The sequence below is a fragment of the Lissotriton helveticus genome, chromosome 2_1 (genome assembly GCF_964261635.1).
Source record: "Lissotriton helveticus chromosome 2_1, aLisHel1.1, whole genome shotgun sequence".
Lineage (NCBI taxonomy): Eukaryota > Metazoa > Chordata > Amphibia > Caudata > Salamandridae > Lissotriton > Lissotriton helveticus.
In genome coordinates this window covers 515,751,462-515,778,629 of record NC_136059.1, presented here as the reverse complement: position 1 = coordinate 515,778,629, position 27,168 = coordinate 515,751,462, and the positions used below count along the sequence as shown (strand labels likewise).

The window sequence follows — 27,168 nt, the reverse complement described above, 5'->3', positions numbered from 1 at the left end:
TATTTTTGGGGTGCCAGAGGGTGTCAAAGTGACACCCCCTGCACCCTTGCTAAAATCGGTATTTACCGATTCTGTAATTACAGAATCGGTATTGCCCATTGATTCCTATGGGCTGCAAGGCCCATAGGAATCAATGGGCAATACCGAATCGGTATTTACAGAATAGGTAAATACCGAATCTTAACGATTCGGTATTTACCGAATCTGAAATACCTACATCTCCCCCCCTCTATTTTACCACCTCTTAAATACCGATTCGGTATGAATCGGTATTTAAGAGGTGGTAAATTAAAATTACCTACGTCTGGCCCCTATGATCTCTTTGCTTGGCACTAGTTAAGAGGCAGTACAACATTCCCTGTGTCCAATCTTTTCTAGCTTCTATCTACAGTGGGAGCATTTTGTGGCACCCCTTTCTAATTGAATCAGGACCCTGTCTTGCTTACTTATGGCTACAATTAATTAGATTTAGCCTATTTACATTGTTTATTATACTTGGACAAAGGGCGATGTCTCACTGCCCCTGGCCTCGGTATAAAACAACATTTTTCATTTTTTAAGAATCCCTTGATGGATCTGAAAGATTTTCCCCAGTGATGTACTGTGATCCCCAGTCTGGAGCAGGGGCACCACTCCTTCCATCCCATCAGCCAACAAGCTATAGATCTGACTACGGGTCTTCTGTGAGTTTTCTACACTACATTTGACCCTGCGCTTATTGTTGGAAATTCTCAATATTCTATGCATGACTTTCTGGTGATGTCCATTGGGCCTTTGACATTTAATCTAAGCTTGGGAGCCAAAGCGTTGTGGTCACTGTCCTGACAGGGCAAGACCACCATGTCCTACAAATAGGACCATAATTTGAGATGCAGCAGAATATAGTCTATTACACTAGTTTAGTTAGTGTGGTTGAAGGTATGTGACCCTACCCTGACATAGTTGGATTTGCCATTACAGGCTCGAAGCCCCAGGTTTTTGTTTTTTTACAGTGGCTGTCCATTTCCTAATAGGATCTCCAAGACTGGGACAGACCATAGTTAGTCCTCATCTGACAAAAGGGACAACATTCCTGTGCTCGAAGACTCGAATTGGCAATTAAAGTTGCCTCCTACAATTTTCCTGGCACTAGTGGGAAGCAAGGCTATGTGAGCATGTAATTGCTCCAAGACAATAGGTTCCTTGTTGAGCTGGTCAGACTTGCACTGAGCATCATAAAAAAGAGGGTCTGGCCATGAGGGAATGAAAGACAAACACACAATAAATCTAGGAAATCCAGCTCGACCTCTCTCAACACACCCTCCCTTGTTGCCCTCACCCATGTTGTGAGCTCCCCCCCTCTCCCTCTCCGAGGGTCTTCCCTTCCACGAAGATGATACAGCTTCCTTTGAAAAGTTGAGATAGCCTGCGTGGTAAAGGGGTTTCAGGAGTTATATAAACCCTTAATTAAATGGTAAAAACTTTAGTTTTACTTGAGCTTCTGCCGCATATTATATTGTTGATCATACTTTCTTTCTTTGCTCGATTCTTCTGAGTGTTTCCTTACTCGTGTGCTATTTCGATCAACTTGAGAGGTACATGGAAAAAAATGTTTCTTCTCCTGCTTCACTTTCCTATGACATGCCCAAGTTTCAGTACCTTGGTCAACTTCTGTTTTCAGTTCACACTATTCCTCTCTCTATAGCTAATTATCTTTTGAGCTGTATTCCCCTGCATAAAATGAAGGTTATGTTCAGCAAATTCATTCTATATTTGTTGGTGGTACACATATGCCTTTTCATTATACCACCATGCTTAGCAGTCATTGTGTTCTTGTGCTATGTCAAAATTTGTGTTCATCTTTTAATTCCCATGTTTCTCTTATTTGTCATGTCTTGCCTCTCACCATTCGCTGCGTAGTCATGTTAATATAGGTGAGAGAGTTAAGAATCGCACAGAACCTTAAGAGAATCTCCTGTTTGCTGGCGATATGATCGAGAATGATCCCCGAAATTAGTACAAACACAAATATTGGTATTTTTTTTATACTATATGAATATTTATGACACAGTAGTTATCTATCCATACGTGAATAAGAATTATTGTAAATATTTAAATGAGCTCAAAAAGTAGCATACATTTTGAAGCAAAACCTAGATACTCACCAGTCATATTTCCTCACCCATCCTAATCAGTTTGTCTAACCTCTACCTATGTTATAACTAGCTGTCAAACAGAGTAATTATATTAGTTTATTTGCGCATGTATGCCAAGTCATGTAAAGGGCCTGAAGTCAGAACTGTGACTTTGGCATCCATCTATCCTTCTGTTCTGTGTGCCCATCCCCATCCCTCCAGCTTCTTCCCCACTTTTTAAGGCTCCTGTTTTGCTATATAGGACAGTGAACAGTACTCATTTTAATTATAGAAAATACATGGAAGCTTACTGCTACGAGATCTCCTCTCCTTACTTCAAGTTAGAACCTACAAGATCCTTTCTCCTCATAGCCACATTTCAGCTGCTTTGTTCATTAAAGAGCTTCAGAAAATTAGGGGAGCGGAGTTGGCCTAACGGCTAGGGCACTCGACCGCGGATCTGGGTTCGAGTCTCGGTAACGATGCCAAAACCTCCTGTGATTCTGGGCAAATCACTTAGGGGCAGATTCTCAGAATCTGCCCCTTTGCGACCGGTATTTTTGCATTTGGGATGCATCATCCCAAATGCAAAAATCGCTAATAGAGAATTCGCTAAATTGCGATTGTTTGCATTTAAGGAATCTCAAATTGAGATTCCTTAAATGCAATGCATGAAAGTTTCAAAAATAGCAAATTCGCTAATAGGGCATGCAAATTACCACGAAGTACAACTTCGTGGTAATTTGCAAAAACTTAGAAAAATGCACTTTTGTGCATATTTTAAAGTTTCATGTTGCACACACACATGCCCTAAGGGCATGTGTGTGCGCAACATATGTGCACAGATCAAAATCAGGGGTGCAACAGGGTGTCCTTTGGACACCCCTGCACCCTTGAACTCGCAATCTCAATTTGCGAATCGCTAATTGCGATTCGCAAATTGAGATTGTCTTTCCATTCATTCCTATGGGCCTCTGGGCCCATAGGAATGAATGGGGAGGTATTCATTAATTGCGACTCGCAATTTGCGAGTCGCAATTAAGGAATTCTAAGGATTCGCTATTTTTGTAGTGATTGCTTGATGCATTCAATTTTGCTATTCCTTATTAGCAATTCCTTATTTTTCGCTAATAAGGAATCGCAAAATGGATGCTTGATTCATCTGGCCCACAATCTCCCCGTGCCTAAAATGAAAGTGTGTCCTCATGTAACGTAACTGGAAAATATGTAAAGCGCTCTGATACCTGATTCGGTTCGGGTCTAGTTCGCGCTATATAAAACTCTGAAAAAAAAAATTTAAACAATGTCCCTTCGCTGGAATGTTAACCGAGTATAGAAAACATTACAATCACAGTACATATTTTACTAGTTTGCACAATTTGAATGTTTCTTGTTAGAAGATAAGCAGTCTTTAGAGCCTTATGCTTCGCCTAGTCACTGTTGTATAAGTTTGGGCTAACTTCCACTCGCCTCAGCCTTTGACCGTTCTTAGTCTTCCATTATTGGTTTATGGGTTCAGCCAGGTCCACTCCAAAATTGTTTATGATTCTGGCCACTGCTCTAGTTATACCCTCTTAGTTAATTTCTGCATTTGTAATGGCACTTTCAGCAATGAGACTGTATTACAAACCATAGCTAATGACCCCATACGGATCCCTTCCATCCTTTACACTCTGTATGTTTTTGCAACTTAATTTGTTACAAGCTCGGCCAGGTACAAGCTTACTCTTCGAAATCCTATCCTCTAAATGTCTCTCAGTTATCCTTTCCGGCCTACTCAATGAGCTAAATAGGCACTCTGACTTCTCATAACAATTTAGGTGCATCCCCAAAACACTAAACACAAACTCCTCATCTGTGCCCATTAAGTATCAGATGAACACACACAAAATACCCATCTAGTATATAATTCACAGACCTATTTTAAGCCTAATGACAGAATCCTAGTTTCCCTATAGTGAGGGTACGACCAAGTTAATGTTAACAGAAAGATATAATTAGCTACTAAGTGTTCCCTTGACCCTTAAAGCGGTATCGAGGGGGTATCATTCATATACAATTCAAACTTAAACTGATCCCCAATCTCTTGTTTGCATCTCCTTTTATTTCTCAATTTCTTAGGAATAAATATGTGTTATGCTCCCCAATTATTTCTTCTTTGACCAAAACTCTAGCACTCGCAGATTTGCTCAGTACAGTTTGATAAAGAAATTCACAACTTTAAAATGAATCAAATCCAATACTTTGTATGTTTGGCGTTAATGTCAGTTTTGAAGCATACAACAATATGTAAACCAAAGAGTTTCTGTTTTTTATGTGCACACTTTCATTTACCCACACTACTAAAGATCCCACTCATGGTAAAGACCATTTATTAGACTGTGTGTTCTCCTGTAAACTACCGTCTTGACCACTCTGTTATAATGATCTGACAATGTTCTCGTTACCTTATGAATTGAAACTGATTGAGAACCTTACAAATATAGGCCCCTTAAACAAGACCTATCCAGCTTGTACGTGATAAATGAGGAAGAGTCAGCATGCTGCTTTCCATGATCTAGCTTTTCCCAAAATAGAGGACATAGAAGAAATAAAAGAAGGAGAGTGACAACAAACCCTTCACATACTATCCCTCATCTATCATAACAACCATCTTGGTATGGCTGCTGAAACCCCTGTTGGCAGGATGATGTGAGATGACACTGGGCAGATTTAATATTTTCTAGAGATACAGTGGTGGAATTGAAGCTAAAAACAGCCCTCAAAATATGTTTATGCGTGCCCCTGAGTGAGTGTATGGCGGGCTCCAGGAGGATTGGTGGTGGGGAGGGGGAATATAGGTTTTACAACTTCCACTCCATACCTGAAGATATAGTCTACTGCTGTGCCACAAATACTCTATTTATGGATAGTAAAATGTTTGTAGATGCGTACCATGGTCAAGGTCACAGATTCCTGCTTCTGAGTTTGGCCATTGGTGTCAACTGCGCACAGTCCTTCCTACTTATCCATCATACATGTCCTGAAAAGACCATTCCTCCTGGTTTGCTCCATAAACTCTAAAGCTGGTCAGAACCCTTTCTTCTTAATGCCTACTATTTATAGCTTTGGATTTTAAAGCCGGCTTTCAAATGTCTCTCTGGGTGTCATTGGGGTGTTTCACCACAAGTATTCATTGAGGTGTCTTTCTTGAAAGTACCTGTTTCTGACAAACAAGTAAATTGTCAATACCTTTAAACTTACATCTCAGCTTTTCACTCAAAATGTGAATACCAACCTCTTTGTCTACCATCCAGTTTTCTGCATGTTGCAGCAGTGCAGCTTAGTGTTCTGTCTTGCATGGCACCTTGAACAATGTAGCTTTGTATCTTTTAAATAAACGTGTATCATTGGTACAATTGCCATGCCTGCAAATACACATAGAAACAATGGCACAACAATCAACTTTATAGGAAGCTCTTTTCCATCTTTCAAAATTCGAAAGTTAATCCACCTCTCCACCTTGTCCCGAAACTGTTTTAGGATGTATTCCAGATTATAACTAAGAATATGCATTTTAGTTTTGTATGTATTAGGCCCTACAAATCTGGAGGTCTGAAGTGCCCGTTTATCAAATAACACTTCTATTGTATCTGGATCTGGCTTACTTAGTGCAAATAAATCTGACTTGCTCAGGTTAATAGTTCTGCCGAAAACGTTGGTTAATAATAGGTGCTGTTCATGGTATGTTAACCGCATTTAGAGACACTATGTTTTTTGAACCATATGTTATGATACCATGACAAATAGCCATTTCTTTCTGTTTTTATTCCACAGCCAGATCAAATAATAATGTAGAAGATGGGTTCTCCTATGGTGTGCTCATGTACAGACATACCTGAGATTAAGCACTGATATTCGTAAAACCTTTTCACTTGTATTCCCCAAGGGCCTGTTATCGAAGCAAGTACTGCACATATTCTAATCCAGCTGCCAAATATAACCTAGGTTATTATCCAGTTATCCTTCCAAGTATGAATCCAGCCTGATCCAGGTGCACCAGCCACACCATAAATGATGTGATCTGGGAGGCTGACATTCTCATCCAAGATCTTGTTATTATTGAGAAGGATATATGACCAATATTTATTGATAATTGATTTTTGCATTATGTCAGCCAAGGGATGCCGTAGCAATGTATTAGTCTAATTTAATAGCAGCTCTCTCTGCTGTTATATCCCTTTCAACGTGTTGCATGTTTCAACCCAAAACCAGATCTATGAGTTGGGTGCACAGAATCTGTAACTGCAGCATACATATCAAGCACTCAACTGTCTTCTATTAAAGAAGTATGCCTAACTCGTCTGTATACTGAGCTCTCTGCTCTGAGGCATTACATGGTATGAATACATGTTCTAGCAGATCCTCTATTTTCATTATGATTTTAGGGAATGTATAATACCTTCCTAGAGAATGTCTCTTTGCAGGACTTAACCCCCTATCCCAAGTTCAAACACCAATCCCATAACCGAGTCCAACTGCCTTTGGATAAATTAGGTTAATGTGCAAAGCCCACTTTGCTCGTCAGCACAGCTTTTCTTCACTAGCATTTTGAAGTTCAGCTCCTTCTGTTGTATAAAGAACTCATTGGAAAGCTTAGGCGGAAAAGACCTGTCTGTCTGCAGACTCTGGTTGGGGCACCAGCTCTAACAGTGCCACAGTTTGTAAATTTACTTTATCCACCGCCTCCTGTAGTATTGACCCTGCAGTAGTCGTTCAAACACGTAAACAGTTTGCTGCCTTTCTTGAAGGATCTGAAGCTCAGAAGATTTATAACCTCCGCACATTACAGCATGGTGGTTCCCACCCACTCCTGCTTCTTCTCATTTTCCCAGTGTAAAGGTTCAGAGGAAATGCTTATGAATTAAGAGTTTAATTCCCCTTTCCTCTCGTTCTTGAGTAATTCAAATTAAAAGATGGGACTATGCTAACCAGGAGTGTAAGGGACCCGAATTGTTGAGTAGATGTCTTTTGGGGCATCATTTCAATGAGAAGTTACTGGACAGCATCAAGTGTATACACATCTATACGCATGTAATTTGGCTGCATTGCCAGGTATTGCAAACTATTTGTAGTAGGACTGTAAGGTATCATAACTTGTTGATGGAAAGTAGGTCCTCGTTTACACAGCACCTTTCTTGCTGTAATGGATCGTTTGAGGTCAATGTGCTTCACAATCTGGAGGATACCACTACATAATCGTTTACAAAGAAAAATGAGATTGTTATGGTTTGACCGGGAAATCCAACATGGTTATCACCATAATTGTAAGGGACACTATTTCAAGTTTTAAATTGGGTTGTCTCTATTGCATGTCAATGATCATCATTCTGGCCCCATTCTTAATTATATCACTGCTAGATATCAATAATTTATTTTATTTTTTTCAGGCTGAGGCGTTGGCAAAGCACATGTCATCATATAATTGTGAATTGGCACCGGATCTCACTTCTGAGTCTGAATGTTCTGCAGAGGCTAAGGAACAGTTATTAGACCAGTGTGAAAATATATGGGCACAAATGGAAAAGGTACTCAAAAGTTTCACTTATTGTCCTGCATCTGTCTCTTTGGTTTGGTTTATTTTATGAAGCAAAGCAGTGGAGCAATATCCTAGTATTAAATGCTGATGCACGAGCTGCATTCTATGCAATCTCGAGAAAATGTTTCTCTTATTTTTCCAATTTAAAGTTTTGCTTAGCTTTAATCATGTCTTATAACTTTTAGTAAAGCGCACAGTGCACAGGAATTCAGAACTCGCAGGGATGGGATATTATGTAATAGAGATTGAACTGGGGTGTAAACATATGGGAAGACATGATTGAGGGCAGTTGTTTTTGTTCTTGGATAAACATTTTTATATAGGTACTATGTTCTGATAGTGTGCCAAACAACATAGGTACAATTGGCAAAGCTAAATGCAGCATCAGTGCTATTGGCTTTGCCAATGCTTGACTCCTGTCATGCACATTATTATTATATATTGTACACACTAATATTACTCAACCGTTCCAAGATTCCAATGTGCTGCATTCAAAATGTCGACCATCTTGGATTGGTAAAGTAATATTTTAATGTTCTTGATTGGATAGCAGAGTGTTGTAAGCTGTATGGCCCTTGTAAAAGGTAAGAAATGAAATAAAAGTTTGCAGTAGTGATTGAAAAATCATGTTTTTTTATCTTAAAAATTAAGGACACATTAGCCCACCTGCCCCAGCATTGAAAGATTCTACATTTATAGTGAATGTGCACATGGTACAGAAGCAAAGTGGTGTCTGTCAAAGTGAGGAGAACACATTGGTGAAATGGGCTGACCCATTGCCCTATGTTGTGAGCAACTTTGACAGGAAGGTAGCTCCTTCTGTAGAAAAAACATTTTTGTTTTTTGGTGTAAATCTGTTCAGTAGTTTTTGAGATATTAAACAAAAGCAAATTTGTATATATAGGGACATGGATCCTCCAAGGATCCGACAATCCCCATGCTGAAATCTGATTGGCTGCCAACACTTTAACCAGGAAGTGTTGGCAACCATCTTGAGACTTAGGACTTTAAAAATAGCAGCAGCATAGGAATACCTGACTCCATAACTGTGGTCCTGAAGTCCCCCTGTGACCCCAACAGGGCCAAAAAGCACTTAAAAATATATATTTTGCCACAGGAACCTAACAAAGCCTTGAATCATCAACAAGAATAAAAAAAACAAGCGTGGGCACCCACAGTTTTTTTTCCGTGAAGCTCCCGGAGGGGCCAGGTCCCAGCGACATGTATTAAAAAAGAGGGGACGCATGGGGCCCCCTCCATAGGCTCTTAGAGCCTCTTGGACCACCACCTCCCCAGGGCTGTCTTTATATATTGGAGGGGTGTTGTGCAAACCCCCCCCCATGGGCTCTGTTGAGCCCCGGGGACAGCCACCTCCCTTGGGCTTGATGTAAAATATTGAAGGGTGGTCGCGCGGACCTCTTACCCCCCGAGACGGCCGTAAATAGAGTAGCGGAGCTGCGTGGCCTCCCTTCTGGAGCCAGCTATGTGTGGGAAGGTCGTAAGTGACCAGAAAGAGGCAGAATTAAGGTGAGAAACGAGTAGAAAGAGGCAAGATAAAGGTGAGAAAATAGTAGAAAGGCAGAACAAAGGTCAACAACGAGCAGAAAGAGGCAGGATAAAGGTGAGAAACTGGTAGAAAGGCATGATAAAGGTCAGTAATGAGTAGAAAGAGGCAAAGTGAAGGTCAGCAGTGAGCAGAAAAAGGTAAAATAAAGGTGAGAAATGAGCGGAAAGAGGCAGAATAAAGGATAGAAGAGAGCAGAAAGAGGCAGAATAAAGGTCAGAAGTGAGCAGAAAGACGTAAAATAGAGGTCAGAAACAAAACTTTATAAATAAATAAGCAGCAAGAGAAATGAAATGAAATGAAATGATTACGCTCTTGTATAGCGCACGACTACCCGTAGGCATCTCGGCGCTTGCTTAGGGAACCCGTCCTGGTATTCCCCTGTGAGATACCCCAGCAGGGTGTCCACAAGGTGAAAGCCAGGCATCCCGCCGCGAGGGGCCGTAGTGGAGATTAAGCAAGCTATTGCCCAGAGTCGCAGAGTGTGACCCCGTGAGTTGAGTAGGCACCGGAACGAGAATTATCGAGTCCGTGGAATTTTTTGAGCCCGAGACCCGCCGAGGCGGGGAATCGAACCCTGGTCCACGGCTGATCTCAGCTTCCGGGTCTGCCGCCTCTAACCACTGAGCCACGCTTCTCCACACCACTGAGCCACGCTTCTCCAAGAGGCAGACTAAAGGTCAGAAATGACCAGAAAGTGGCAGAATAAAGGACAAAAACAGCAGCAGAATTGGCGCCGGATGGACGTTTCACGTTTCATCGGATATCTGACTGTGATCTTTTGACCTGCAGTTTCACCCCGTGTACGTGCACACAAGGCCGTACCTCCCTTTGAGAGCTCTGGTGAGCCTCAATTCCACAAGATTCCCCAGCCAATATTAAGCGTGCTGGTAGCTCATTTAGGTGCTCCTTTCCAGTCCTGATGAAGACCCTACCCTAAGGCCAGAATCACCTAGCTAACATTACAGGGGTCGAAAAGTTGACCACAATTAGATCACAAGCCAGGACAATTCATGTATTGCTATGTGACATTTTTGAAACTACTGACATTTGTTAACACCGCATTTGTAACATCCCATGAGGACTGGACTTTTTACTAGTGTTGTTACACGGCCTGCTTTATCTAGTCTGTGAGCACTATTTTCTTTAATGATTTTTCCCTTTCGCACCCACGACGTGCGTTCCTACAACGCAGCAAGCTGCCCACTTTTATATTTTAATTAGTAATGTCAGTCCACTTTAACTATAGCGACCGCGCTTCTTTCCAGCTCGGTCCACTGTAAGTATAGCGGCTGTGCTTCTGTATTTAATTTGCCAGCGCCGTCTGCTGTAGCTATAGTGGCCGTGCTTCTTTATTTAATTTATTTGTCAGTTCAGTCCGCTTTAACTTTAGCAGCTGCACAATTAAACCTTTTATTGATATTTTTTTTTTTAGTGAAAGCGCCCCATTCAGTGCTTTCACTTCAACAGCGGCCACACCCCTTTCTTTAGACGCACCATTAAAGTGAAAGCACAGCATGGGGCACTTTTACAAAAAAAACTATTTGTTTGTGAACTTCACAAACACATTTTCTTTTTTTTGTAAAAGTGTCCCACACCGAGCTTTCACTTTAATGGCGTCCGCACCCCTATCTTTAGACGGAGCTCTCTCTAACCTGAATACGGTGAGCAGCGTCTAAAGAAAGCAGCGTGTCCACCATTAAAGTGGTCTCGCATTTGGAAGAATTTGTGCTATTGACATTAGAAATGACAATGCCTTTTATATATATGTGTTGGTTTTCAAAACACATAAATAGAAGGCATTGTCATTTACAATGCCAATAACTTAAAATCTTGCAAGTGCGAGACCTATTGCATTGCAAATTCTTGTTTTACAGTTCACCCACTGACAGACCCACTCATGCACCTACTCGCAGATCCATTAAAGCACTCATTTACCCACACACTGACCCATTGGGGGACTCACCCACTCAGAATCTTGCTTGCTCTCACAGACCCATTCAGACACTCATCCACCCACAGATACACTCAGACACTTGTGTTCCTATTCATAGATCCACTGAGAGACTCTTGTACCCACCCACTCACTCACCCACTCAGAGACTCATCCTTCCACTCAGGATCCTTCAAAGACACTAATGTATCCACTCATAAACTCAGTCAGAAACTCATGCACTGACTCAAAGACCCACTTAGTCATTCATGCACCCACTCACAAACCCACTGAGACACTCACGCACCTACTCACAGATCCACACGCACCCACTTACAAAGCCATGTACATGCCCATACAGTCGCTCACACACCCTCTCAGAGACCCATACAGGCACTCACACACCCACAAACCCCCTCACACATCCAATCACCTACCTATACAGCCATTCAAACACCCCCCACCAAAGGTTACAGGTTCAGTTAGGAAATACAATTTTAAAAAACGTTGACTTTCACAGTCAAAAATCCAAGGTTACAAGGACGTTATAGTTAGTAAATAGAATGTTAAAAAAAACTTACAAATTCACTGGAAAAACAAAGGTTACAGGGATGTTATAGTTAGGTTCAGTTTTCACTCGTACAAAACCATTAAAATTCAGCAGTTACAATTACCTAAGCTAGCTGGTCATTTCCTTTCTTTTCCTGTCCTGTCCTGTATTCCACCTCTTTCATGTTCTTAGTTGGTTCCTTGTGTCTGATGGTAGACCTTTCGTTATCTCATCCCCATTCAGCAGTAGTGCATAAGGGTCCTGTTACTCCGTACAGTTTTCTAGATGTTTAATAGGGGCAAGTATCCAGTCATTTGTTGTAGTGTGCACCATGCAATTAGGTAGAATACCGCCATTATATTTGTATAGTATAGCTTCTCTGAGGCCATTTTAGATGTTTTTCTTGATAACTACAACAACCCTTATTTCTTGGCAATTTTTTTAATTTCAACATGGGACCTTTATAATACATGGCAGACTCCAGGCAGCTCAGTTATCTGTTTTTTAATATTGTTATTCTACTAATGAATCAGATCTTCTTTCAGTTTCCCTAAACACTGAGTGGAGGTATCGTTTTTGATATTGGTGCCTTATTTTGGACACATATCCTTATGTTATTATATCAGTGTGTTTTCTACTTTGTATTTTTACTGTTCCATTTGGTTCTGCCTTATCCCTCTTACAGAGAAAAGTGTGAAACCAAATATGTTCATATAATCTGACAGTCTTTCATTTCACCTGTGCCATGTAAGCCTTGTAATTACAGCAAGTTCTCTGACCCATCCTACTACGGGTTGTTTTGTTTGTGCAGTTAAAATTGGTTACAGAGGCAGATTTGTCTCATGCTTCTATCAATAGAGAACACCAGAATTTGTACTTTTGATCTGTTTATAGTTCTCTGTGCATCTAGGGTGTGGTGGACTCTTCAAGTTAGCTTTTGGTGTTTTTTTTTTGGCCTGAATCCACATTGGTTTCTTTGCCTTAATTTCTTTATTACTTGCAGTAGCCTGATTGCTAGACGTTTCACTAATATTTTAGTCTCTGCCTTAATGAATGGATTGGTTTACGAGATTCATGTTTCTCTGGTGCTTAACTTGTATTTAAAGTAACTATTATTTATGCTTCTTTAAGATCTTGTGATAGCTTCTCCTCTCTCTGGCAGGACTGATCTATTGGTAGAATGTAACCAGATCATTTTGAAATCTTCCCCCAACTTTTGGCTGAGTCACTGTCCGCACTGGCCGTTGACTATGCGAAAATCCTTCTCCTTGGTGATTGTATTTACTGGGTGAATGAGGATATTGGTGGGCAAAAGCCTCTACACCTGACTTGGTCAAAATTAAGATTAGTTAATGACTAACAGGTATTTGAACCAACTCACATTAAAGGTCATACTTTACATCAGGTCAGTTAACCTTACGGCTTCCCCTTGCATTTGGTCGGACCATTACTTATTACATTTATTTTAAGAGATTCGTCTATTTTAGGAGAAGCTACGTGAAGCAAGATGGCGGCCGCTACCGCAGCCGAGTGAGGAGCTATGTGGCATTCTGCCTGAATCCGGACCAGGCTCACGGTCTGCGTGGGCACGGCTTCGCTGCTTTGCCGCTCTGCTCTGGCGAGTTGTCTCTGTTCTCGTTCCTGGGTTTGTCTGTGACCCGTTCTGCTCAACGCCGCGCTCTGGTGAAAGGAGGCTTTCCTCAGCTGAACTCAGCTGAGACGGGAGCTGTGGAGGGTCAGTGGAGCCGATAGGAGAGGAGAGTCTTGGTCTGTTTTGGAGTGCGAAGGCTGTGGAAGAGCGAGAGAGCGAGGCGTGCTGTACGCTGGGGACGCTGGAGACGCGGAGCTGCTGAGCCGTCGACGTTCGGTTTGGAGCACGTCAAGCAAAGGATTGTGAGTCGAAACATTGTTGCAACCTCACACGCGTCTAGTTTAAACTGACAGCCGAGCAGGTTTGCGTATATTTTTCTTTCTCTCTTTTTGGTAAGCTGGCTGAGGGGAAAAAAAAAGGGACTGGGAGCTGAAACATTGTTGCAACCTCACACGCTTCTGTGTCAAACTGATAGCCGAGTAGGTTTACTTTTACTTTTCTTTCTTTTGGTCCGTTTGGACTGTTTGGGACATTACTAGTTGCAGTAAACTAATTAAGAAACTGGTCGATATCGGTACCTGGAATATCGTCATCTGGCATTATTACAAAAGGAGTAGCTTACTCTGCCTGGCATAAACCTATCTTATAGCTATATCCTGACAATTCTGTTATTTTTGCTCAGACCCCTAACAGTTCATACGAAAAACATGGCACCTAAAGGCAGAGGGGGCAGAACAAAAGCAGCTGCTAGCTCAGCTAATTCAGATAACCCAGCCAGCACGACGCCTAGTTATGCTGAAAGTATTGCAACAAGATCGGCAACAGAGCTTAACTCCCTAGATAGACCTATTTCGGAGACCCGTGCTCGCCAGCAAAATGAGGTCATTAAGGAACCAGTAATACCCGATTTATTCAGAAAGAAAAATGTAACTATTCCAGCTAAGAATATTATGCAGACACCTCCAGATCCCATTAAAGGAAAGGTGCAAGGACCACAAGGAGCTACTGACCCGCCGGGCGCCGTATCAAAAAATCGCGGTGCCAATCATTCACTGACTTCTGCAAAATTAGGTGGTTGGGGACCTCCCCCCCTCGAAAAAGACATCGATAAGGATGTAGCTGAACTTTGTAAAGCAGTGGGGGAGGTCAGAGTCTCGCCACGAGTCAATGAAGGGGGCGTCAGAGAGGAAAATAGAGTAGCTCTAATTTCAAACTATGCTGATTCTATTGAATCGGGAGGACAATCTTACTCCATGTCCGATGTCTCACTAGCATCTGATGGCGAGATTGGGGAGGATGTGATTAACGAAGGCCACTCATTTTCAAAAGACTGGGCCAATGATTGCAACCAAAATTCTGAGGAAGAATTTCCTGGCTCTGATGATTTGGTGAATGAGGGAACTCCAAATACAGTTTGCAAGGCCACAGAGGTACAGAACTCTCCTTTGGGTGATAATCTTGGTGTAGTTGCTCAACCGCAGTGGGAAGGTGCTGAAGTGGCCCCGGAAACCCAATCTGAACTCCCTGAATTTTTGGAAGGAGACAAATAAATCACACTTAAATCCATCTACAACTTGCAAACCTCTATGTACAGGTTAATTATGGCTCATAGAGAGGAGACTAAGGCAGAAGGGCTTCGTACTCCAGGGGCTGAAGGAAAATTGCAGAACGTTGTTCGACGCCTAGCCAAATCAAGCAACGAAACTATTTCAAGAGTAAATGAGACCGATGTTCGTATTTCTGCTGTGGAAGATGAACTTTCTACACAGAATAAGTCAATTAAGGACTTGGGGAATACTAGGCAAGATATTGACTGTAAGCTGACCGACCTGGAGAATCGAGCACGGCGCAATAATTTGCGCATTTTGGGGATTGCAGAACGATCAGAGGGAAGAGATACTCGTCGTTTTGTTGTGGACTTGTTCTAGGACGCTTTTCCAGATCTCCAGGGATGGGTCTGGGACAAAGAAATTATAAGAGCTCATCGTTTACCCTTTAACCAAAAACGTGATCAGGGTGGGGAAAATAAGAACCCAAGAGCTATTCTTATTTGCTTGCAAAATTACCTGCTCCGCGAGATTTTATATGATCTAGCTAGACCTTTAAAGACCAGAAAGGGATTGGGGCATGAGTTTTTTGTAAGGCCCAATTTTTGCCCGTTAACAGTGCAGCAATGCTGGAGGCTTAAACAGCTAATGGCTCCAATCCAGTCTAAAGGGGGGCAAGTATTTCTACTAAACCCTGCAAAACTCAAGGTGGTACACAAGGGGAAACCCACTTTTTTTGTGTCCGAGGTTAAAGCACAGCAATTTCTAGATGAAATGTAGTAGAAGATAGGACAAGGGCTATACACCATAGTCAGGTCTCTTTTCTTTTTTTTGGGGGTCTCTGGGGTCTTCTTTCTTTCTAGAATGTTGGGGGTAAGATATAACATGGGCCTGGATGGATCAGGTAGAACCACTTAGCTCATCTTCACTTTCCATCAATGAGGGCTCTCCCGCCCTTAAGCTTCTGGTGGTGGGGTTTTGGGAGGAGGGTGGGTTGGGTGGCGTGGTTTGTGGGGGGGGGGGTTGGAGGGAAAAGGGTGCTGTTTTGGGTGCAGGGAAGTACAGCTGAAGGATGCTTAGTTTTGGTGCTTTTGATTTATGTACGGTTGAGCTCAAATATAGGAACGTTTTGTTATTGGAAATGTAAGACCAACTGCGGTACTATACTAATACAAGATAATGGGTAAATTTTCGATTTGTTCTATCAATGTGTGTGGGTTAAATGACAAAAGAAAAAGGGGGATAACTGCTCAGGTGTTTAAAGCTATGCGGGCTGATTTAATATGTATACAGGAGACTCATGTCTCTTGGTCAAATAGGGGATGGTTTAAGGACCTAGGAATGGAGGTTGTGGGGTGTTCTCGTCAAAGCTACATGATAAGGGGGATGGCCATTTTAAAGAGGTTTGGGTTGGGGGAAGTCAAGAGAGTTAAAGAAGACCCGTTGGGACGATGGGTCATTGCTGAAATTAAACTTGGTGGCTCGCTTATTACTATTTGTTCAGTCTATGCTTCTAACGTTGATGACCCCACAGCTCTTCATCAATTAAGCGTGGAGCTGGTTTTATGGCCACCTAGGCTAATATTATGTGGGGACTTTAATCTCCATTTGGACGAAACATTTGATATCTGTGGAAATATTGCATATGTGGGGAGAAAAAAGAATGTATTTAAAGCAGTTAAGGGGATCGCTCAAGAATACCGTTTGATAGATGTGGGTTTTGAGAAAAGGGGGGAACTTACGGATGTACTTTCTTTTCTGCTCCTCATCAAAAACATTTTAGGCTAGGTTATTTTTTTGTTGCAAGGAATTTTTTTAATGAACTGACAGAAATGGAATACAGAGTGTTACCTAAAATTGTATCGGATCACAACCCCATTATGTTTAGTTTCGAATCAACCATGCCATCTAGCTCTCGGTCTTGGTCCATCGACCGTAAGCTCTTGTTCGATGCATCCTATGTCGAGCATATGAATATTTGGATCCCTGAGTTCTTTACTAATAACAAGGGCTCTGCCTCGTTAGAGGTAGTCTGGGATGCATTTAAGTGTGGGGTTCGAGGAGAAACCTTGAGTTACTCAATAAAAAAACAGAGGGAGACTCGAAATAAAGAGGAAGGTGAGATGAATAAATTGAGATTGTTAGAGATGCGCCTCATGCAGGCCTGTAATAAGGGCTCAGTTACAGATAATATTATCGAGGAGCTATTGGCTCATAAGGTCAAGATTCATCAGGGATTTGCTTCAAAGTTTGCCCAGCAACTTGCAGCTTTTCGAACAGAGGTTTACGAGGTGGGAGAAAATTCAGGAAAGCACTTGGCTAAGAGGGCAAGGCAGAAAGCTGTGTTTGCTAATATTGATAAAATCAATGACATTGCAGGGGCGACTGTTAACAATCCTGCAGATATACTCAAAGTGTTCTGTGATTTTTATTTAAAACTTTATACTGACGATACGGCAGGAGACTGCACAGATCAAATAACTCATTTTACTGATCAGGCCTTGAATGGCATCTTATCTATGCAGGAGAGGGAGAAGTTGGATTTGCCCATTACTTGGGAAGAGATTGAGGTGTCGTTATTATCATTAGCTTCCGGAAAAGCTGCAGGCCCCGATCTCATTCCCCTGGAGTTTTTTAAACATTTCCGAAGTATATTAAGAGCAGAACTGCTAGACCTATTTCAAAGAGCCCAACAAGGTACTGCCCCTCAGTCATGGCACGCTTCTATAATAACTGTTTTTCTTAAAAAGGGTAAACCTCCCCTGCTACGTCATCTTTTCGCCCTATTTCCCTCATAAATGCTGATAGCAAAATTTTCTCTAGATCCTTGCCTCACGTTTATCTAACATAATATCTCCATTAGTTTCCAAATACCAACATGGCTTTATCCCCTCCCGAGACACCGCGGACCATATTCGACGGGTGATTACATTTCTGGATTGGTCCCAGGCAACCCGGTCTAGTGTTGGACTCATATTTTTAGATGCTGAAAAAGCTTTTGACCAGGTTGCTTGGAGCTATCTATGGGATGTCTTAGCTAGGAAGGGATTAGGTCCAGCACTAAAAACTATGTATATTGCCCCAAAAGCGTGTATTTGAATTAATGGTCAGCTTTCTCCTTTTTTCCCGATCACTAGAGGCACCCGTCAAGGATGCCCCTGCTCACCTTTACTTTTCGCACTTTATATTGACCCCCTAAATAACCGCTTTATCATGGAACAAAGGATTAGCCCTATCTGCTTAGCCAACATTAACTATTGTGCATTGGCTTACGCTGATGATATTGTTATAACAACCATCGATGTACAGACTGCTCCTCTGGCAATTAACGAACTTGCTGAACAATTTGGATCATTCTCTGGGTATAAACTCAATATGGAGAAGACGCAGATTTTATGTTCTGGAGATAATCAACCCCTAAATATCCCTATTGTTTCAGAGGTTCTATACTTAGGAATTAAGATATCATTGCCTATAGAGAAAATACCCGAACTTAACATAAATCCCGTGATATCCCAAATCAATAGTTTGTTACAACGTCTAGACCACTTACACTTATCACTGCATGGTAGACTTAATATTTTAAAAATGTTGATTTTACCAAAAGTGTTATATATGTTTCGCACTATACCATTGGAATTTCCTCCCTCTTGTTTCAAAAGCTTAGAAAGGACCACCTCTAGGTTTTTATGGGGCTATAAACGCCATCGGAAAGCCCTAAAAAAGACGATATTGAGTAAGGAGTGTGGGGGATGGAATGTTCCTTATTTCTTCTTTTATTATTAAGCAGCAACGCTCCAATTTATCAGACCTCTTATAATTAGTGACAGAGCAGATATTCCTGTTTGTCAAACTCCATCTATTTTTGAACTGATTATGGGAGAGAAAGTGAAAGGTAGCTTTCTTAAGGTTGTCGAGCCAAGTTACCACAAAAAGACAAAGTACAAGATGTTGAAGTCAGCCTTTGGAGTCTGGCAAAAAGTACGGAAGCATCTGTCTATATCTAAATTATACCCCTTTAGCCTCGCCTGGGCTCCTGCCAAATATTTTTTGTGATTTGACAGTTTACAGGTGGGAGCAGAAAGGATTACGATATTTGGGTGACTTATTTAGCAATGGCCAAGTTGTATCCTTTCAAGAATTAGAGAATAAATTTCTGTTGGCAAGAAACGATTTTTTTAAATTCCTTCAGATCCGTAGTTTTTTACAGAGTCATACATTTATTACTTCAGCTAGAATGACAAAAATGTCTTTATTGTAACTTCTTCAGAAAAAAAAACCCCTATAGGCTCTCTCTATCTAAGTCTGATTCAAGAATGTGGGGACGATATTGAACAATGCCAGCTGAAATGGGTTAGTAAATTAGGCCTCCCTGGTATAGATGTCTTGTCTTCTGTTAAATATGCTTCAGAATGTTTAATCACAGGGATGATGAAATCTCAGCATTTTATGTGCATACATGATCTCTACTATTCTCCTAGTAAGGTTGTCAAGTGGAGCACTACTACTGGAACGAGCTGTAGCCGCTTCGGGTTGTATGCAGCTAACGATTTGCATATGTTTTTCCAATGTCCTAAACTCAGGAGTTTTTTTCGACAAATTGAACGCTTCCTGGCTGTTGTCCTTAATTGCGATATTACAGTAAACACCGAGATGGTGTTATTAGGAATGGATTTCTCTATCTCTAGATCAAAACCAGTAACTTGTTTTTTGTTTATTTGTATGGCAGTGGCTAGAGCTTGTATTACCAGGGAGTGGATCAATTCAGATCCTCCTTCCTTTTTAACTGGGCGTGAAAAACTATTGTTCATGTATAATATTGAGTCTGCCATTTATAAGTTAAAAAGCATCAAAAGAAGAGCTTTAGGGGAGAAACTTTGGGCTCCAATCGCTGATTGGATTTAACTAATTTGTGTGACTCTTTGAGCTTTATTTTTACTCTGTATGCATTCAAGACGATTTTTTTTGCTTGCTTATTTGTACTGCTGTATTTCCCTGTAATGAAACAATAAAATTTAAAAAAAATAAGAAAAAGAGATTCATCTATTTTTTAACCCCCAACATGTCTGTGTACCCTCTCTAGGAACTGGAATGTACAGATCTCAATTTGCTCTGTAACACACTGACTCATGCCTTACCTAATCCCACGGAGAACCTGGATGATTATGTGGAAACAATATCGGACTGGCCAAGGGTAGTCCAGCGATATTCATGTCCCTCTCCGCAAATCTAAACTTACTCGCCGCAATGAAGCATCTAAATGGTTTTCAGAGGAGTTAAAAACAGCAAAATATGAACTCCGGCAGGCAGAAAAGAAATGGCAAAATACCTACTTGCCTGAAAGTAGGGAAGTATTTGCCCAACACAACTCCTAAAAACATACAAAAATTAATACTTCACGCAAAATATACCTACTTTTCAATAAAATGTTGAATTCGGAGAACAAAAACCAAAGGCCATCTTTGAGATGGTCAGAGAACTTTTCAACTCAGACAGAATAACTTTACCTGTGGCTCCCTCACAAAATCTATGCAACAACTTGTGTTCATTTTTCATTGAGAAAATAAAAGTAATAAAAGACAGTATCCCACCCAGCTCACGTATGTTTGTCACTTCTCCACAAGATAGAACCCCCTTGGCACTCTGAACCTTTCTGGCTATTAGCAAAGAGCGCTTTAACGAGCTGATGAACATCGGTATATCAGATGTCTGTCCCCCCACATGTTCTAAAAACTGTTTTTTACCACTGTCCTGAGATAGCCACATCCGTTCTCAACATAACCTTTAATCAGGGCAAGGTTCCTCAATATTTTAAGGAGGCTGTTGTGCTCCCTTCTTTTGGAAAAACCTGGGAATGACCTGTCAATACTGAAATTCTACAGACTGATCTCCCTGCTTTTTTATCTAGTAACACTTCTTGACACTCCTATTTCTCAACATCCATATTCCTTTTTGGAGGAGTCTGGTTTTCTTGACACCCATTAGGCTGGCTTTCACCCTGCCCATTCAGCTGAGACAGTCATCCTCTATGTAACGGACGATATGAGAAAAGGAGCAGTCAAAGACACCACACATGCACTGGTCCTTTTAGAGTTCTCAGCAGCCTTTGACATGGTCAACCATGCTATTTTGATCAACAGTGTCAGCACTGCAGGCTTGCAGGGAACTGTCCTTGAATGGCTGGCCTCTTTTCTCAGGAAAGGATGAATAGTCACCAGTTCAAGCTAAACTCCGACAAAACTGAAATTGTAGTCACGAAGAACAAACTGCATCAATGGAATCTTTCCTTTTGGCCCCCTGGGATGGGATTCCCCATCGACACCCCAGAAAGCAATGAAAAGTCTTAGGATTTTCATTGATGAGGAACAGTCCCTGAAACATCAGATAGAGGCTGTCTCTTCCTCTTGTCCTCTACAACTCTGCAAAAGAAGTGGAAATGAAACAAGTGATCATAATCAAATTATCCATATTTAATGACTGAAGTGCAAAGATTAAGGGCCTGATTACGATGCCGATCGAATTGACCGCTGCCATTGCGGACGCTTTTCCACCGCCAAGGCCTTGAAGTTTCCTCCCGCCATATTACGATGCAGCCACTGCTAACGCGGCAGTCGCATCTGCAGCGGAGCGCATATCCCAGAATATGTTGCTGCAAATGTGTACAGAAACATGTGAATTGTACACACATGCATGACATATGTGGGATATGCTTTGTGCACCATGTATGCCATTGCTGGAATGTCCGGAATGTGGGTACTTACTGCATAAGGACTTACCTGGATTCCGGCGCCCACAGGATCGTAGGCATCAGGGTGCAGCTGTTCAGGTGTAGGGGGGACCAAGAGGAAGGGATCCACGGCGGAGACTGCTGGAGAGAAACGGATATGGCTGAGTATGCACCCCAAATTCATCGTTTCCGATGACTCGAGGCAATCGCTCGGACCGCCAAGGTCGGGTCGTCGGAAACCCACATTGTAACCCGCATGTCGGTCTGAGATCCCTGGACTGCCCTATGGATGCTGTTTTTCCCCGACCGCCATCTTGGCGTTTGGAGAAAGGCTGTCGGAGTCGGTGGTGTTCAGCGGCCGGGCAGAGGATGCTTGCATCGTAATCCGGCATTCAGACTGACCGCTTCCGATGAGACCGCGGTGGTCGTACCTCTTCCGACAGAACCCTGAAAATCAGTCCAACCGGCATCATAATCGGGCCCCAAATTATTTTTTGCTCTTTAAAATCTACAATTGCGCCATTTGACTGAAAGCCAGCAATTTTTCTCTGAGATCTACTTTTTTTAAAACTTTATTATAATTTTCATCTATTTCAAAACATTGTGCAGATATAGTCTGTCACCATTGTAACATTATACAATAACACGATATGTCCATGTCTATGCACATTTAAATTGGCTGTCTACCATATAAATCGCAAATAATGGTGGCTATCCGATGCACAATACACAGTTCAGTGACTAAAGAGAGTGTACCCCAACAATAACATCTCACCCAGGCAATATGAGCCGATAATACCTCTGTCTTTTATACACGGATTGAACCTATATGGGCACTCGCCCAGGTCTTTCCCCCTCGCCGTATCATCGGGCTGTCTGATATTTCCCTAAATATAGGCTCTTCCAATCGACTGTCTCCCTGTAGTCCTCCAGTAGCACCAGTTGTCTGTTCTTGTATGTGGAGTGTGTGTGGTTTGCGGTATCCCCATCCTGTGCCTGAAGGTCCCGCTCTAGTCGTGCCAATGTGTTACGGAGGTCTTTGAGGACCCCCGCATGTTTAGCTATGCAGACACCCCTGATCACGGCCTTGAAACCCTCCCATAGCACTGTCCATGTGCTCACTGAGCCTGTGTTGATGGAGAAATATTCCTCTATTGCTTCCCGTACCTCTTCTTTAAACACTTCGTCATGCAAAGCGCGGCTGGGAAATTGCCACTGCCATTCAAAGCCCTCTGGGCAAGGGATCTTAAGGAATAACGGCACTGGGGAATGATCAGAGTTGGATCTAGGTAGGGTCCCCACTGCTGTACACCTACCAGAAATATCAGGGGAAAGCAACCAATAATCAATCCTCGTCCAGGTGTTGTGTTGGCCCGAGTAGTGGGTATATTCTGTTGTGTTGGGGTTGCGTGTATGCCAGACATCTACAAGTCTGAACTGGTCGCAGAGCTCTCGGAGGGCACATCGTGCTCTTGGCTTTCCATCTGTAGATTTAGAGGGGCTATCCTTGTCCGGGTCAATTAGTAGGTTGATGTCCCCAGCTATGAGCAGCATCTCTGGCTGTAATCGCATGAGGTGAGTGTGAAGGGAGTGAAAAAATTGCGGCATGTCGGTGTGGGGGACGTAAACACAAAGCAACGTGACATCTCTGCCCAGCAGTGTTCCGGAGACTGCCAGATACCGCCCCCCATCACCTTGAATCATGGAATGAAAGCGAAAAAAGACTTGTTTACTGTAATTTACAAAATATCTGTGAGCACCCCAGCTAGTACCAAAGTGTGCATTGTCTGTTTTTGGAAGGTGTGTCTCTTGTAGATATGCGATATCAACATTATGTCTTAGTAAGTAATGGAGTACTTACCTACGTTTCCTTTTTTAAAATTTTTTTTATTAAGTTCACAGCAAAACGTGCTTCATCCGTCAAAGGGAGCAATAATCAATACAGTACATATGCCAAATTACTAACATATAATAATCCAAGTAATTCATTAATAACAAATATCTTTTATATTTGGCTGCAATCTCAAACCTCATAATAAGCTGAAAAGGCACTCCATATTTTCATACCCATTTTCTTTTTCCTCCTTGATCCACTAATTGAGAAAAGCCCCCATTCCAATTTGTATAAATTATACATTCTTGATTGCCATTGTTGATAAAGAGGCGGCCTTTCCTGAAGCCACTCCGTTGCGAAACATAATCGTGCAACAGTCATAGAAAAGAAAATAAAGTGGCGGTAAGGATATAATCTTTCCAAGGGGGAATCTACAGGGATTTTCCCCAATAGCAACATAGCGGGGGAGATCGTTACGGGGATGTTAAGAGCTAAAGAAATACATTTTTCGATTCCTCCTATAAATTCATAAAGTCTAGGGCATGAGTAAAAAATATGAACACTGTCTGCATTGTCAGCTTTGCATCGAAAGCATTTACCATCAAATCCCCCACCCCACTTAGCCATACGTTCAGGAGTGTAATATAGATCAAACAAAGTTTTAAAAAATTGCGCTTTTAAATTTGCAGACATTAATGCCTCTTTTGCCAATGAAAGAAGATCTTCTACCACTATATCTGGGTCTCCTAAATTATTAGCCCACTTTGCCCTCACTTTCTCCAGATCATCAGTTTTCCCCCCTGATAATATTCGATATAGAAGGCCTATTTTCACATGTCAGTTAATCCCCTCTATGGCTGGATTAATCTGTAAAACTAACTTCTGTCTTACAAAAAAATCCCGTATTTGCAAAAATTTTCAAAAATAAGCTCTGGGGAATAAAAACTGCTCTCTCAACTCTTCAAAAGATTTACATGTACCGTCTGCCAAACAAATGTCCCCCAACCACCTCACCCCTTTTTTCTGCCAATTTTGTGCAGAGCTCACGGAGGGCACGTCGTGCTCTTGGATTTCCATCTGTAGATTTAGAGGTGCTATCCTTGTCAATTAGTAGGTTGAAGTCCCCAGCTATGATCAGCGTCTCTGGCTGTAATCGCATGAAGTGAGTGTGAAGGGAGTGAAAAAATTGCGGCATGTCGGTGTGGGGGGCGTAAACACGAAGCAACGTGACATCTCTGCCCAGCAGTGTTCCGGAGACCGCCAGATACCGCCCCCCATCATCTTGAATCATGGAATGAAAGCGAAAAAAGACTTGTTTACTGTAATTTACAAAATATCTGTGAGCACCCCAGCAAGTACCAAAGTGTGCATTGTCTGTTTTTGGAAGTTGTGTCTCTTGTAGATATGCGATATCAACATTATGTCTTAGTAAGTAATGGAGCACTTGCCTACGTTTCCTAGTATCATTCAGGCCACGTACGCTCCAAGACATTAGGGTGAGGTCAGAAGGACCCTCTACATTACCAAACCTAGCCATTATCCGAGACAGCATTCTCAACATTGCATTTGTGGCGACAGCGAATAACCATGAACAACCTTGGACGACATGAATCGTCTCTTGTGATGGAGCTTTCAATGCTAAACAACCCCCCACCCAGCCGATCCCTAACCAGGGAAGGGCCATTCCCGACATAGCAAACAGCATGAAGTACCCAATTATTTTACATTTCAATGAAGAATCCGTAAAACAGTACCTCCGATTATACCAACCCATTCTCAAAGGATACACCAAGGGGGACGGCAATGCCCGACAAGCTTCCAGCTAAATGAAATGACAATGCAAGGATGTTGAAAAACGAATTCCCAAAAATTAAATTTAAACGGATTACGTGAGTCTAATTGCTGAGTCACCCCGTGCCAGCTCTGGATAACAATTCAGCACTTGCGTCGGATCCGCTGTGAGGGGGAGACGAGCCCGCTCCCGCACTGTTGGAAGGAAGGTTAGCTTGTTTGTGATTTCGGCAAAACTCCTGTGCCTCCGTTGGATCTTCAAAAATCCGGGCCCTGCCGTTGACGTCTACCTTCAGCCTCGCAGAATATAACATGCTTTATCTTAGCCCTAAGTTTTTCTGGGTAGCTTTGACACCGTTGAATTTACACCGTGCGTCCTGAACCATGGCCGTAAAGTCTGGGTAGAAGGATAGCTTTGCACCCTGCCAGTCGATATAACCCTTTCTCTCGTGCCAGGCGCAGAGCTGTGTCTCGGTCCCAGAAGTTCATGATGCGCTCCACTATGGACCTGGGAGGAAGACCGGGGTTGGGCTGAGGGCCTAGTGATCTGTGCGCCCTCTCGATAACAAAGCCAGAAGTGAAGGATTCTTTGCCGAATATTCCAATTAGCAAGGTCTCGACAAATAGATCCATGCGGCCGGTTGGAGTCGTCTCAGGAACGCCAAGAATGCGTAGGTTATTGCGGCAACTGCATGCTTCCAGGTCTTCATTTTTGATGGCCACCTCCTTTAAAATACGCTCGACCCTTTCCAGACGCTTCACGGATTGTGCAGTCCCTTCTTCGATATCAGAGATGCGTGCTTCAGCCACATCGAGACGTCTGTCGTGGACTTGTATTTTGGCACCCAGGCTTGAGATGTTTCTTTCGAGCAAGTCAAAGCGACTGTCCTATACTTTAAAGCCAGGTCTCAATTCCCGCAGTAAGGACGCTTGGAAGTCGGAAGGGCGTCTTACTGTCCCACCTGGATCGCAGATTCTGCACTTGTTGGGTCTTGATGAGGGGCTGTGTCCAATAATTTTTCGAATGGCAAAGTCCTTTGTTTCGGATCTTTGCGGCCCATGCCGTGATGAAAAAACTGTACCGGGACACTCCGGCCCCAGCGGGTGCTGTTGCACACTCTGTCGCCAACCTGGTGGTGTATGGGGAGGGAAGTAGGATGGCGATGTCTGTCACACAAGGGTCAGAGTCCGGTGCTCCTGAATTGGCACATGTGTGGACCAGGGCCCGCAGAGCAATGTGCTTGGCAAGCGTAGGCGTAGTTGGGTCGTTGGAAACTAACCGGATTGCGCTGGCCAGATGGGAGGGGAGCCACCAGGGGTCATGGGGGCTCGAATTCAAGGAGCACTGGCAAGGGTCTGACACCATGATCTCTGTGTAGTGTCAGGATATAGCCCAAACCCCGGCCGCAGGGAACCAGAGCAAAGGAGGGAGTTGGGATGTCTGTGTGCAGAGAAGTAATGTTCTTGTTGATGGGGTAAATATGTCCCCAGGAGACCCAAAGCGGGTAGATATTGCGTGCCGCGCCGACCAACAGACTGACCACTGATGGAAGCAGTGGAGGTGGCAAGTGGCGTAAACAAGGCCGCGGCGTGATGTTCGTCAAAAAGGAGCAGGGTTTCTCCAGGGGGGCCCGCCGGGCCAGCCAACAATACTGTGTTGTGGTAGCTGTCCCCACCTTCAGGCCGCAACCAACAGGAATGAGCAGTGTTCTGGTGCAAGGGGGACAGCGCAGCTCGCCAATTTCTCGTGACCAGACCGGGCCGCACTCTGGTCCCCCCCTCCCCGCAGCCTCTGTACGTCAGAAATGGGGCAGGCGCAGCTCCCTCACCGAGCAGGGGCGCGGCACCGCACCCGTCCGCCTACGTCAACCCCCACAGTGGGCACAGAGCAGGACAGACGCCAGACCGGCGGGGTCAGCACATCTCATGCAGACTCCCA

The 27,168-nt window shown here is 42.8% G+C and overlaps 1 protein-coding gene across 1 annotated transcript in view; it reads left to right on the top strand.

The window, feature by feature from the left end:
- CENPK (centromere protein K) overlaps window positions 1-27,168 on the top strand; it is a 471,484-nt gene that overhangs the window by 55,903 nt on the left and 388,413 nt on the right. Inside the window, exon 3 of the mRNA XM_078675154.1 lies at window positions 7,544-7,681. Within this exon, the coding sequence (XP_078531280.1) occupies window positions 7,544-7,681 (138 nt within the window). The remainder of the gene's footprint in view (window positions 1-7,543; window positions 7,682-27,168) is intronic.